This window comes from Ornithorhynchus anatinus, chromosome 4, assembly GCF_004115215.2.
Source record: "Ornithorhynchus anatinus isolate Pmale09 chromosome 4, mOrnAna1.pri.v4, whole genome shotgun sequence".
Classification (NCBI taxonomy): Eukaryota; Metazoa; Chordata; class Mammalia; order Monotremata; family Ornithorhynchidae; genus Ornithorhynchus; species Ornithorhynchus anatinus.
In genome coordinates, this window is record NC_041731.1 from 25,257,189 (window position 1) to 25,271,261 (window position 14,073).

The 14,073-nt window shown below is 46.7% G+C and overlaps 1 protein-coding gene across 1 annotated transcript; it reads right to left on the reverse strand.

The window, feature by feature from the left end:
• Nucleotides 1-5,649: 5,649 nt before the first annotated feature.
• POLE3 (DNA polymerase epsilon 3, accessory subunit) lies at nucleotides 5,650-13,580 on the reverse strand. The gene is made up of 4 exons (XM_029063305.2): nucleotides 13,453-13,580; nucleotides 12,133-12,218; nucleotides 10,439-10,557; nucleotides 5,650-7,797 (listed from the first exon to the last, which is right to left on the reverse strand). The coding sequence occupies exons 1-4, from the start codon at nucleotides 13,516-13,518 to the stop codon at nucleotides 7,625-7,627; spliced, it is 444 nt and encodes a 147-aa protein (XP_028919138.1). The 5' UTR covers nucleotides 13,519-13,580; the 3' UTR covers nucleotides 5,650-7,624.
• Nucleotides 13,581-14,073: the final 493 nt, after the last annotated feature.

Here is a 14,073-nt window from a genome sequence, read left to right on the forward strand (position 1 = left end):
ACCCATGACCTCTGACTCCGAAGCCCAGGCCCTCTCCACTGAGCCACGCGGCTTCTCGTTATTTTTATTATTAATGAACTGGTGGGCTCCCAGGGCCCAAAGGGTGGGGGAGGCCTGGCCCCTCAGCGGGAGGCCCCGGGTGGGAGGGGCGGCACACGGTGCGGCCGAAGGAGAAGGAGGGGCCGCCCGGAGAAAGCTTTGGGTCAGACTCCTGGATCGGGGCTCCAAGGGTTGCGAAAACTGACCCCTTTCCATCTTGCGGTCCCTCTAGACTGTAAGCGTGTTATGGGCAGGGAACGTAGCTGCTAATTTTGTTGTACTTTACCCTCCCAAGCGTTTAGTACAGTGCTGTGGACATAGTAAACGGCTAAGAAATACTATTGATTGACTAGATTATAAACTCGTAACGGGCAGGGATCGTGTCTGCTAACTCTGTTGTATTGTTCATTCATTCATTCATTCAATAGTATTTATTGAGCGCTTACTATGTGCAGAGCACTGTACTAAGCGCTTGGGATGAACAAGTCGGCAACAGATAGAGACAGTCCCTGCCGTTTGACGGGCTTACAGTCTAATCGGGGGAGATGGACAGACAAGAACAATGGCAATAAATAGAGTCAAGGGGAAGAACATCTCGTAAAAACAATGGCAACTAAATAGAATCAATTTAGAATCAATCAATTCAATGGAATAGGCTCTCCATTACATATATAGAGCCCTGGAGACTCCGCATGAACGTTTGCAAATATTGTGCTCTCCCAAGCGTTTACTGCAGTGCTGTGCACATAGTAAATGCTCAATAAATACCACTAATTGAGTGATTGATCGATTGATTATGAGGCGCAGGGCTAAAAGCAAACAAGCCCCTACTGCACTTTCAGCCAAAATATCTTGCCCCCCACGGGGCCTGATCCAGAGCGGCAGATGGGCGGGGAGCAATCACATTCATGTCTACTGTCAATAAGTTCATATGTTCCCTGATTTGATTAAAATAGATATGTATTTTCCCTCATGAACGTATTCAACATACACATGTCTCCTTTTTAATGTTTTGTGCTTCTAGTGACTGCTAGCTCAGAAGGGCAAGTGGCCTAAACTGTTTCTATTCTTACCCAATCCCTCTGGCCTGAGTGGAATCTGCCAACTACAAGGAGAGAGATTTTCCATCTACACCCAGCTCCAAGGTACGTCCTCATGTCTGCTCTGTGAGCCATCTCTGTGGCATCCATTTTTCCTTGTAATAATAATAATAATAATTGTGGTATCTGTTAAGTGCTATGTGCCAGGCACTGTACTAAAACACTGGGGTAGATACAGGGTTAATTGGGTTGGACACAGTCCCTGTTCCACATAGAGCTCACAGTCTTAATCCCCATTTTACAGTTGAAGTAATTGAGGCACAGGGAATAATAATAATGATGGTATTTGTTAAGCACGTACTATGTGCAAAGCACTGTCCTAAGAGCTGGAGTAGATACAGGGTAATCAGGTTGTCCCATAATAATGTTGGTATTTGTTAAGCGCTTACTATGTGCCGAGCACTGTTCTAAGCGCTGGGGTAGACATAGGGGAATCGGGTTGTCCCACGTGGGGCTCACAGTCTTCATCCCCATTTTACAGTTGAGGGAACGGAGGCACAGAGAAGTTAAGTGACTTGCCCACAGTCACACAGCCGACAAGTGGCAGAGCTGGGATTCGAACTCATGAGCCCTGACTCCAAAGCCCGTGCTCTTTCCACTGAGCCACGCTGCATGAGGGGCTCACAGTCTTAATCCCCATTTTACAGATAAGGTAACTGAGGCACAGAGAAATTAAGTGACTTGTCCAAAGTCACACAGCTGACAAGGGGCAGAGGTGGGATTAGAACCCATGACCTCTGACTCCCAAGCTCGGGCTCTTTCCACTGTGCCATGCTGCTTCCCCAGCATGGCTTCACTTCCAAGGAAGTGAAGTGATTTGCCCACGGTCACACAGTACTCTAGTGGCAGAGTCAGGATTAGAACCCAGGTCCATCTGACTCCCAGGCCTGTGCTCTATCCACTAGGCCATGCTGCTTCTTTGATGATGATGATGATGGTAGTAGTATTTAAGTGCTTACTATGTGTCAAGTACTGTACTAAGTACTGGGGCAGATACTAGATAATCAGGTCCCACATGGGCCTCACAGTCCAAGTAGGAGGAAGAACAAGTGTTAAATCCCCATTTAGCAGATGAGGGACCTGAGGCACAGAGCACAAGTACCTAGTTTTACAAGTGGCACATGGGAACTGGAAGTCCAAGGTGATGCAGCAAAGTGGCAAATGCAGGATTAGAACCCAGGGCCTCTGACTCCTCATGCTGAAACCATGGTCCAACTTGATCTCTATTAGACATCCATACCTGGGGGAGGGCTCCTATTCTCCAGCGTCCAAACTCTTCTGCCGCAGCAGCTCACCTGCCAGTGTGAACAGTGCACCAGGCCTAAGAAAAGGTTGATACCTCATAGCATCCTTCTTGCCACTTCCTTTATACCATTCTCCCATGCCACTCTCCCCGACCCTTGTTCCCTACTGCTGGCATGACCTTCCCACTCAGTTTTCTTCTTCAAAGTCATTCTCCTTTTGCAAAGCTCCTGTCTGGAGTGCTTTCCTTCCCAGCTGGGTTCAAGATTCACAAATCTTGAATTATTGCTTTCTTCTCCAGCTTGTTGCACCATCTCATGATTGCTTATAGTTTAAACATCCTTCTGCAAGTTGTCTGCTTTGGTATCTGTTTTAAGATTGGAAGTTTCCAGAGAACAGACATTGGGTTTCTTTACAGTACTCCGTAGAGTTGGATATGCATGTGGGTGCCCAGTAGATCCTATTGGCTAAGGATCTAGTCATCTCTTCCTCAGGCAAAACATACTTAAATTATCTTACAGAATAATTTATCTTTCTTTTAAGACCTTCAGAAAAGGAGATTAACTCATTCTAATGGTGACACGGTTTTGCAAAGTTTTCAATTACCCTCCCATGGAGTTCAACTTCCACTTTACCCATTTCTTGGCTTTCCCTCTACCTCACGTTTTCCTTGGATGGAGGCTGCTAAGTCTGAACCTCTCACTGCCCAAAGTGGGCGTGGAGAGCTTTTTGAAGGGGTGGAAAAACTAAGTAACTATTACTCACTCATATTTTAACTGTCTTCACTTTATGTTAAACAATCTCAGTACTAAAAACAAGATTATTATAATCTGTTTCTTGCATCAAAGATCTCTAATCCACTACCTTGTCATAGAATACTTTATTCATTTGACAGAACGTGTTCTTCACAAAGTCCTGCATATCCTTTTCCAATACTGTCCCATGGAATCATTTTTTTTTTCCTAGATAGGTTATATTTTCATGCTAAGTCTCTGGGGCTCTCCATTACATATATAGAGCCCCGGAGACTCCGCATGAACGTTTGCAAATAATAATAATAATAGTATTTGTTAAACACTTACTATGGGACACACATTTTTGCTAAGCATAGGGTAGGAACAATCAGGGACAGTCCCTATCTCACATGAGACTCAGTCCAAGAGGGAGAACAGGTCTTTAATCCCCATTTTACAAATGAGGACACTGAGGCCTAGAGAAATCGACTTGCCCAAGATCATAGTTCAAAGCTAGGATTAGAGTAGGTCTTCTGATTCCCGGTCCCTTGATCTTTTCCAGGGGCCATGCTTATTTCTTATTTGTATGCTTATCTGAATATTCAATTACTTGTTTAGTTGTTTCATCCTGATGCTTGTACTGCTTTCTGTCTTATCCTTCCTCTACCCTGAGGGCAGAGATCATTTCTATTATTTCTAGTGTACTTTCCCCAGGCTTAGTACAGTGCTCAGCACACAGTACATGCTCAATAAATACTATCAATTGATACCTCTAAGTACCATTCATCTTCCCCTTTAATTGTAAACTCCTTGAAGTCGGGTAATGTTTTACAACTGTTGTACTCTCTTAGCATTCAGTGGGTGCTCAATAAGTACCACAGATAGATTAGCATACGTTTATCATCAAGGCATACAAGAGCCAGCCAGTCAATCCAGCGGTGGTAATTACTGAGCACTTACTGTGTGCAGAGCACTGTACTAAGTGCTTGGAAGAGGGACATATAAAAGAGTTGGTAGACATGATTCTTCCCCTAAAGGGGTTTACAGTCTAGTGAGGGAGCACTGCCTTCTCCATTTAATATACAAGTCTCATCCATCTTGACTGTTCAGGCACCTCACCAGTTCTCCATAAATTTTCAAAAATGTTGTAAGACCCTGAGTCAATTCCTTGAGTAACTGAGGTTACTGGCTGACAGATTTGAATACACCTGCCTATTTATATAATCCCTCTAGCTTTCCCCCTGCTCCAGCTTGTTTGAAATATTTCAGGATTTCAAGTATTTAATTTCTTGCCCATTCAGTTCACAGGCCATTTTGAGGGGGGAAGGGATGTCAGTACCAAAGGCTCACATACAACTGAGGTGAAAAATAGCTTCACGAAAGCACTGCCTTATTGGGATGATTGATCAGTGATATTTATTGAGTGCTTACTGGGTGCTGAGTACTGTAATAAATGCTTGAGAGAGCACAATACAACAGTTAACAGTCATGATCCCTGCCCACAGAGGTTTGTGTAGAGGATAATTGTCAACTGCCATTTTTCCTTCTGCTACTAAAGACCAATAGGCTGTTGTTCCTGATATATCAAAACATTTTATTTGTCTTTTGCCAAATAAGGAATATGGTATAACTTGTTTTCACCTTGCAATCCCCCCCACCCCATGCTGAGCTATTTCTTCTTCTTCTAACTCTTTTTGCGGTTCTCAAGGATCTTCCTTGGTAAGAGAATCAGCCCTGGAGAGGGACCAGCCCTTATATGAAACATGCATTTTGAATTTCTTTTTATAAATCAAAGCAATAAATGAAATGAAATGGTTACCTCATCTATAAAATGGGGGTTAAGATTGTGGGATAGGGACTGTGTCCAAACTGATTACCTTGTATCTGCCCCAGTGCTGAGTACAGTGCCTGGCACATAGTAAGCACTTTAAAAAAGAAAAAAAGGAAAACAAATATAGTCTATGGAAAGCTTTCTCATATTGGAGCAGCAACTTCTGGCTGAGGAGTGGCAAAAATCTGAGCGGTGCTATTTGCAGTAAGGATGGCTGTTGCTGGGCTCTTTGGAAACCAAGGCCTGTGGTTTCTGGGTGTTCCCAGAGAACATATGCTTTGTGGGCCTCCACTCCCCAAACATGCTCTACTACAAGGGTCTCTTCCTGGTTCACCACCCCAAAGCCAGAGTTCTGAAATTTCCTTACCACTACAGAATATACAGGTTCAGTGCCAGCTATGAAAAAAAAAAAAAGTTTTCAGGACTGGGAAGCAAAGAGAGCTGCCCATAGTCAAAACTCCTCTGAGGGTTCCCCCAACCCCCTACAACTCTTGTTGAGAAACTGGGACTGGGGCTCCTGAATTTCTGACTTTTAAAAGCACCTATATTTGGCTGCACTTCTTCTACAGTAAAATACTTTTTATTGTAATTCATTCCCAAAGAACACGACTCAACTAAAGGCCAAAGGCAAGATGGGCTTAGGCTAGTGACGTATTTTTTGTTTTTCAGCATTTCTCTGCAATTAGTCATTAGGAGCATACAATTTAGGGCAAATGTTAAGTTTTTATTAGATTTTTATTTATATAAAAAAAACAAATTACTATCATCAGAACATAGGGTAAAAATGAGATTCTTCCATCTTACCATTGGAGAATAAGTGAACATTATGCCAAAACTTTATATCTCTTTACTATACTCTTGCCAGAGGGGAAAAGGCAACTCAGGAAATACAGGAGACTGGGCAGGAATATCTACTGCAGCTGGAATTAGGATCCAGGCATTTTTAGTCCCAGGTTCCTACCTAGTTTTACAAGTGGCACATGGGAACTGGAATGTATTTACAACTGTGAGTCTCTTTCCTAAACAAAGCAACAGTCTAGCTGTGGTCTTCTGGGAATAACTCCAAAACTGATATGAACACTGCTCGGGGATAATTGTATGGAAAGTCAAAAGCAACCAAAGATTTACATCCCAGAAACTTTACAAAGCAGCAAGAGGAAGGGAACTTACTCTGGGAAATGAGATTCCCCGAACACCATCAAATTTGGCTTAAGTTGTGGTGGTTTTCCATGCTGTGTTTTCAAAGGCATGAGTGGAATCAAACTACTGGATAAACTCTGGCTTTCCGGGACTAAACAGGATGAGTCTTGGGAAACAAAGGAAACAGTGTAATTTCTTAATAGAAAGTGAGGGCACTGGGGGCCTAGAGGAAGAAATGAGTTCTAGGAGATAGGATGGAGATAGGTGAGACAATTGCTCCCCTTCTGTGCACAAGCCCTCTGACACCCCTCGAGGGGCAGGGACTACGTTTACTTCCCACCTGCGTATTTTTTTTTCCAAGAACTTAGCATGGTGCTCTGCAAGGAGTAAGCATTTAATAAATATTACTACTACCACATCCAGCATGACTGCACATCTGCCCGTGTGCCCTGGTTCACACTTAAAGAGCATATCTGTCTAGGAATCTCTGGGATGTGGTTTCTGGCCCTTGAGCAGGACCGCCCTACTCACACAATCATCTGGGTAAAAAGGCTTCTGGGTGCAGTTACGAATACGGCCTCCAATGTGGCTTGCTGAGCCTCCCCTTTACAAGGGTGAGCCTAGACAGATGAGACGATCTGGGGTAGGAGCACGAGTTTCTCTTACCCATTAGCCTGGGAAGTGTACCAAGGAAAAAATGAACGGAGAGTTTACTCAATAAGGGAAGGTAGGAAGCAGAAGATGGGGACGCCAGGTCCTATTGTATAGTATGGAAAGCTTGGGTCTGTTTCCAAGCCTTACATTAGAAGCACACAAATGGTGCTACACACACTCTGAAAAGGAGGCAGAAGGGGAAAAGGAATCGAACACTAAAATTACTTTTTGATGTTAGGATGACCATTTAACATTTGACCCTTGGGCAGCAGAGTAAATGGAAAAGGGGTGCAAAGTGGGAAAGTATGGGCTGGGAAAGATGACTATGCCAACCAGCAATGGAATCCTCAACCCTAAAAATCTAGAAGAGAACTGCAAGAACAAAAAGCAGGGCTTTGCTGAGAGATTTTTAAATGAGTCCAGGCAACAGCCAAGAGAACCTCATTCTTCCCCCAAACCTATCTGGTGACCTGAATCCAGTTCTCCAGGCCCTTTCTTTCATAAGCGCTCCCTGCATAGAGCCAGCATTTCTTTCAGAGGCTTGGGTGACTCAGGTGACACAGGAGGGAAATAGGATAGATGGGATGGCTATATATATTCCTGCCAAACTGGAAAGATTGGGCTAGGCAATTTTAGTAGCAGGTCAGAATCCAGAGAGTCAAAGAGAATCACTGGGTTATGCAAATCAGGGCTTAAGGGGTCCCCAACCAGGGGGTAGGAGGGGCAGTGGGGTGGGTGTTCTGGTGCTGGGGCAATTTCAAAGAGTTCTTCTGGGGTTTCTCATGCTGTCCAGTACCAGAACAATCATAGCCCAGGGGCAATGAGCAATGGAGGGAGAGTAGAAGCTGACCACAAGCTGTCTACTACCCTTTTCCCTATCCAGGTCAATTGTCTACTTCATCATCATCATTCTGTTCTTCTTCCTCCATTCTCTCATCATCCTCATCGTTGTCCTCCTCCCGGTTCTTGTCTTGTTCTTCGGAGTCCAACTTTTTGTCCTTGTCCTTCTTCTTTTGCTCAGAAGCTTCCTTTTTACCTTTCTGCTCTCGCCGGTACGCTGAAGGAGGAATGAGGAGATTACTGGAAGGAGGGAATGGATCTAGCATGATGTTACCAAGTGCCACAATATTTATGAAGTTCCTACCTGTGCAGGATTATACGCTAGACAAAGTGGGAGTATAAAAGGGAACAAACTGTGGCCCTTGGTTCCAGGAGCATTTACTTAATTAACCTAAGGGTCCATCAGACGCTGGTGGGAGGAGGGAGGACAGGAAGCTGGAGGTGCGTGAGAGGCAGTTGGAGATGACCAACTAATAAAAGCTACAAGCAACTGATTGATTTTTTGGAGCGCCTGTCTGCAGAGCCACTGCATTAAGTGCTTGGGGGCACACAATAGCCAGCACACATGATCCCTGCCCTGAAGAAGCTTACAATCTAGGGGAGAGATAGACTAAAATAATTTACAGACCTGAGGAAAATGTTGAAGGTTACATCTGTGAGTTACTGTTTACAGTTGTGCTACAGAAGTGCCACAGGTGGTTGTGTGAGTAGACAAGTTCACAGTTGGAGCCAAAGTGCTGAAGTGGTAGTTAGGGGATATAACCTAGGAATAAGAAATTCATCAGGGAAGGCTTCCTGGAGGCAATGAGAAGGGCTTTGAAGATGGGGAGAGCTGTCATTTGGTGGATTTGAATCTGAGGAAGGCTCTGCGCAAGAAGTCGGTAGAGACAACAGTGATGCACAGTGAGAGTAGGTTAGCTTGAGGGGAATGAAGAGTGCAAATTGGGGTGTTGTAGGAAAAGAGAGTCGCTAAAATAGGAGGGAGAAAGCTGATTAAGTGATATGAAGCCAATGACTGGGAGTTTCTGCTTAACATGAAGAGACGTGGGTAACAATGAAGTTTTTTGAGAATCAGGCAGAGGAGAGGAAAGATGAGTTCAATTTTGGACATGTTGAGCTTGATGTGATGGCAGGAGACCCATATAATGAAGTCCTGGAGGCAGAAAAAAAAGTGGGATTGCATAGAAGGGGACACGTCTGGGAGTCATCCACACAGAGGCAGAAGTGGAAGCCATAAGTAGATGAGCTTCCCAAGGGAGTGAGCATAATGTTAGAAGAAGATACCCTTAGGTGGGAGATGTGAGGCAGAAGAAGAGTTGGTGGAAGAGCCCAAGAAGGATCAGCCAGAGTGGTAATAGGAGAACGAGGAGATCTGTGACAGTAAAACCAAGCTTACAAAGTGTTTACAGGAGAAAGGAACGGCCCACCGTATCAAAGACAGCAGAGATCAAAGAGGATTAGGATACAGGACAGTCCCCTGGATTTGACAGGGACAGTGTGGAAGGCTAGTGAAAAACCCAAGTCTTGGGGTGTCTACCACAAGATCTCTTCCCCCACCATTCCTCCTCCTCCTGCCCACACCAGATTTCTTGTTTTTCCTAAATGTTGAAATGACTAGAGTGGGTGGAATGGCCATGATTTTAGGGGGAGGAGAGTGGGACAATCTGGGCAGGCATCCTAAAGGTGGTGGGTTTTCAGTGGCTCTTCACTCTGTTGCAGCGGCAGCGGCACTGAACAGCCCTCCAACTTCAACCGTTTACTGCTCAGAAACCTGAGGACATTTGGGCTCCTTTGAACTCTCAGTAACATTTCCCTAATGTGAAATGATATCTGAATAAAGGTGGTTTACTAAATATCTCTAATAGGCGCAAACCATTTTAGTCCAATAGTTCCAAGAGGCTTAGGGGAAGCAGCGTGGCCTAGTGGAAACATGGGTCTGGAAGTCAGAAGGGCCTGGGTTCTAATCCCCACTCTGCCACTTGTCTGCTGTGTCACCTTGGTCAATTCACTTCACTTCTCTGTGCCTCCATTCCCTCATCTGTAAAATGGGGAGACTATGAGCCCCATATAGGACATGGTCTTTGTCCAACCTGATTACTCTGTATCTACCCCAGTGCTTAAAACAGGACCAGGCACATAGTAAGCGCTTAGCAATACCATTAACAAAAAAGTAAATAAAAAATGTGGCCCTTTCCCTTACTCTTAAGTTTTATATATAGTTCCTCTTGATCCTCCCCCTTGTCCCCCTCCTTCCACACTTTGTGCCTCTCCCACTCCCCCTTCCTTTCTCATTTTTAATTTCCACAGAATCTTTGTTGGGTACCTCCTGTATGCAAAACACTGCTTTCCTTCTCTTCCTCCCAAGAGATGGGGCTCAGAGCCACTACTGGGGTCCTTTACTGTTTCCCAGGCATCAGCTGTTTTCTGAGCCAGCTAGGGTGGGGAACAAAGTGGTGCCACATTTACTCCTGCTTGGGGTCATGGTAGCATGACAAAATAGCATAAAATTTGATGCCTCATCTTCTACCTTGGGATCTCAGATCACAACCTAACCATCAGTTCTTCCTTCCTTTTAAAGTCACAGTGGAACAAAAGAGGTGATACGAGCACATAAATTCTATTCTACTGAGGGAGATTTTAACAGAAGGTGGAATGAAATGACTTTGTCTAGAGTCACACAGTGGACCAGTGACGGAGCTACCTGAACTTCAGCCTCCTGATTACAAGTCACATCTAGTTCTCAATTCTATATTTCAGTGCCTTGCAAGATGACTTTCTACACAGATAACCTTAAGTCGGGGTAAAGTAATCAAGAATTACTTTGCAAAAATTGCTGAGGAAAATATTGGGACAGTTACCTTCTAGAGCTTCTTTCAAAGGAGACATAAACCGCTGGAACTCCATTTCTTCCATGGCTGAGAGCACATCACCTGCATTTAGGGTCTTCCGTTTCCCTTTCATTGCAAAATTGTTTGCACTTGATAAGGAGAAAAGAGCAATCAGAGCCTTAGCAAACCATGCTTCAGCAACAGAGGCAATGCCTGCTTGCTGTAAGTAGGGAATGTGTTTACTAACTCTGTTGTATTATACTCACTCACTTAGTACAGTGTTCTGCACACAGTAAGTTCTCAGCAAATACAAATGAGTGATTGACTGGAAAGTGCTGATTGCTGCAGAAGCAGCTTGGTGGTCTAACTTCTGGAGACAAGTTTGCAGTCTAAAGAATGTTGGTGTTATTTGGGATTGTTAAAGGAGATCAAGGAAACTTTAGCTACTGTAGGAATTCTTGACTACAGATCCAGTGGGTCCAAGGAACACTCCTTTTAAAAAAAAAAAATGGCTGAACCACTGACAGAACTGATTTCTTCACAGTCCTTTTGAGTGGCAGGGGGATGGGCTGATTCACCCTCTCTGATCTCAGGTATAGGCAAACTTCAGACTTAGGACACAAATGGTTCCTGAAACAAATTGCACCGAATTGTGTACTCAATCAACTAGAGAGCTATAGGAATTATTTAGAGTCAGAAATAGGATAGCCAACTTTTACTTTACTGGAAGTAAAAGGCTCATGGTGACTTTCTGGTAATCGGCTTGCTCCCTTCCTGGCCAGCCTCTTCTGCTCTAACCTTGCCTCCTTCTTTAAACCTTGCTTGTTCATCCACCCACAGCCCTCCAACCCTATCACAGATTTGTTTCCCTACTTCCCTGCAGCTCCCATGCATCCCCCACTCACACTCCCATAGCTAGTGCCATACGCAAATCTGGTGTTGTAAAGCCTAATGTGATATAGTGTAAAACTCAAACAGGAAGGGTCCCCTTCACATTGTAAATGATTGAAGTGACTGCCTCAGGCACACTGTTGGGGGAGATGGTCAGAATTTAAAAAGCACCTGTCAGCCAGGGGAAAGGCCAAAACCCAATTCCCCTGTCGGGGTGGGGGAGGCATGGCTTTGTGTGTGTGTGTGTCGGGGCAGGGGGATGGTGGGGGTGATGGGTGAGGGGGTCCCCGGGGAAAACTGCCCTATTCTGGGTAAAAGGGTTTTTTGTGGGTTCTGGCATGGCAACATTCAAAATGCTGGGTGTGCAGTATCACAAAGACATCATAGGAAGCAGCGTGGCTCAGTGGAAAGAGCACGGGATTGGGAGTCAGAGGTCATGGGTTCGAATCCCAGCTCCGCCACTTGGCAGCTGGGTGTCTGTGGGCAAGTCACTTAACTTCTCTGTGCCTCAGTTCCCTCATCTGTAAAATGGGGATTAAGACTGTGAGCCTTACGTGGGACAACCTGATTACCCTGTATCTACTCCAGTGCTTAGAACAGTGCTCTGCACATAGTAAGCGCTTAACAAATACCAACATTATTATTATCATATAGAACAGAGGGGAGGGAGTGGAAGATTTAAGCCGGCCCTGGAAACAGCTTGTGATTTACAGAAGGCAGCGGGTGTCGCTCATCTTAAATCAAGGGATTCCTGCACAGTATTTTGTCACACCCTGGCCTCACTCCAGTCCAACCTCCCCAGGGTCTGCGCTCCCACCCCCTCGGTCTCTCACCAAGACGTCGCATAGAGCACGAACACACTGGCTGCCCGACTGATGGCACTCCGGGCTTCTTTGGAGATGTTGACGCCGTCGGGGAGCTGTGGGGGATGACAGGAGGGAACTCGTTTAGGGAGAGAGGTGCCAACTTGTCCCTGGGAATGCAGGGGTGGGAAGGGGGCCCAGAAGAGATGGGTCTTTGGTGGGGGGAGGGGAGACAGCCTGAGGGTTGGGCCATTTAGGAAACAAGGAATAGATCTGTGTGTGTCAGGAGATCGGGTACTAATCCCGACTCTGCCACTTGCCTGCTGGATGACTGTGGGTAAGTCCCTTAACCTTCCCATGGCTCAGTTTCCTCATCTTTAAGAATGGGGATATGGTACCTGTTCGCCCCCTTTAGACTGGGAGCTCCATGTAAGTCAGGGACCATGTTCAACCTGATAGTAGTAAGAGTATTAAGTACTTACTATGTGCAGGGCACTCTATTACAAGTTGGGAAAGAATATACAGGTGGGAGTTAGATCCGGTCACAATTTGCTTATTATTATCCCTACATCATAATAATAAGAGCGGCATTCAAATGCTTACTATGTGCCAAGCACTGTTCTAAGCGCTGGGGTTGTCCCACATGGGGGCTCAGACTTAATTCCCATTTTACAGTCGAGGAAACTGAGGCCCAGAGAAGTTAGGTGACTTGCCCAAAGTCACACAGCTGACAAGCACCCGCAGCTGCCGTTTTTAAACAAATAACGATGGTATTTGGTAAGCACGGACTGTGTGCCAGACACTGTTCTAAGCGCTGCGGTACATAGAAACTAATCCATTATCATTGTTATGCCGGACCCGATTTTGGATCCTTCCCGCGTGGCGGGTGAAGAGGTTTGGAAGTCCGGCTCAGGCGGCTCAGGGGAAACAATAGCTTCCAGACTGAAACCCCAGCCTGGGCGCTCGTTGTGGGCCGGGAATGGGTCTGTCTGTTGTGGTAATCTACTCTCCCAAGCGTTCAGTCCAGTGCTTCGCACACAGTAAGCCCACAGAGCACGGGCCCGGGAGACCGACGGTCCTGGGTTCTAGTCCCAGCTCGGCCACTTGTCTGCTGTGTGACCTGGGGCACGTCGCGGCACTGGGCCTCAGTTCCCTCCTCTGTAAAGTGAGGCCGAGAGGCCCACGTGGGACAACCCTGCCTACCTTGTACCTACCCCTGCGCTTAGCACATAGTAAGCACTTAACAAATACTGTCAGTGATAATAATAACAAATCCGATCGAACGAAGGAGCCCGCGAGGGAGGGAGGGAGGGAGGGCGGCCTCGTTGGCGGCCAGGCCGGGTTGCTCACCGCCTCCTTGATGATCCTGGTGATGACGGCGTTGGGCAGGTTCAAGTCTTCCGGCTTCTCCGCCATGGCGTCTCTGTTGGAACCCGGGCGGGAGATGCGGAGGGGTGCTGCGGGGGCCGATCCCGCCCGAGCCCGGGCCCCCTCTAGCCTCGCCGCCCTCCGCTCCCTCCCTCCTTCCCTCCCGCCTCGGCCAATCGGCGGGCGCAGCGGCTGCAGAAGGCCCGGCGGCGGGCGGCCGTTGGCCCGGCTGCCGTCCAGTCCTACCTCGTCCCGTCCCGTCCCGTCCCGTCCCGCTCGGGGGGGCGGGGCTGGAGTCAAGATGGGGTGCAGGCGGAGAGGCCGTGGGAGGTCGCAGCCTCCCTCCTCGCCGGGCTTTCCCCGGTGAGTGGCCAGCGGGGGACCTCCCCTGCCCCGGCTCACTCCCCACCCGGCCTCCCCCCCTTTTGTTGTTGGTATTTGTTAAGCGCTTACTCTGTGCAGAGCACTGCTCTTAGCGCTGGGGGAGATACTGAGCTTCGCCGTTTCCCTCTGCTGCCCCTCTACCCCCCCTTCACCTCCCCTCAGCTAAGCCCCCTTTTCCTCTGCTCCTCCTCCTCCTCTCCCCTCAACACTGTGCTCGTC

Bases quoted from the DNA above. Each gene is read 5' to 3' on its own strand.
- POLE3 (XM_029063305.2), bottom strand. From the start codon at position 13,518: ATGGCGGAGAAGCCGGAAGACTTGAACCTGCCCAACGCCGTCATCACC. The intron at 10,558-12,132 runs GTGAGAGACCGA...CTCCTTATCAAG, and splicing joins GTGCTCTATGCGACGTCTTG to TGCAAACAATTTTGCAATGA. The intron at 7,798-10,438 runs GTAACTGTCCCA...TTCCTCCTTCAG, and splicing joins TTTGAAAGAAGCTCTAGAAG to CGTACCGGCGAGAGCAGAAA.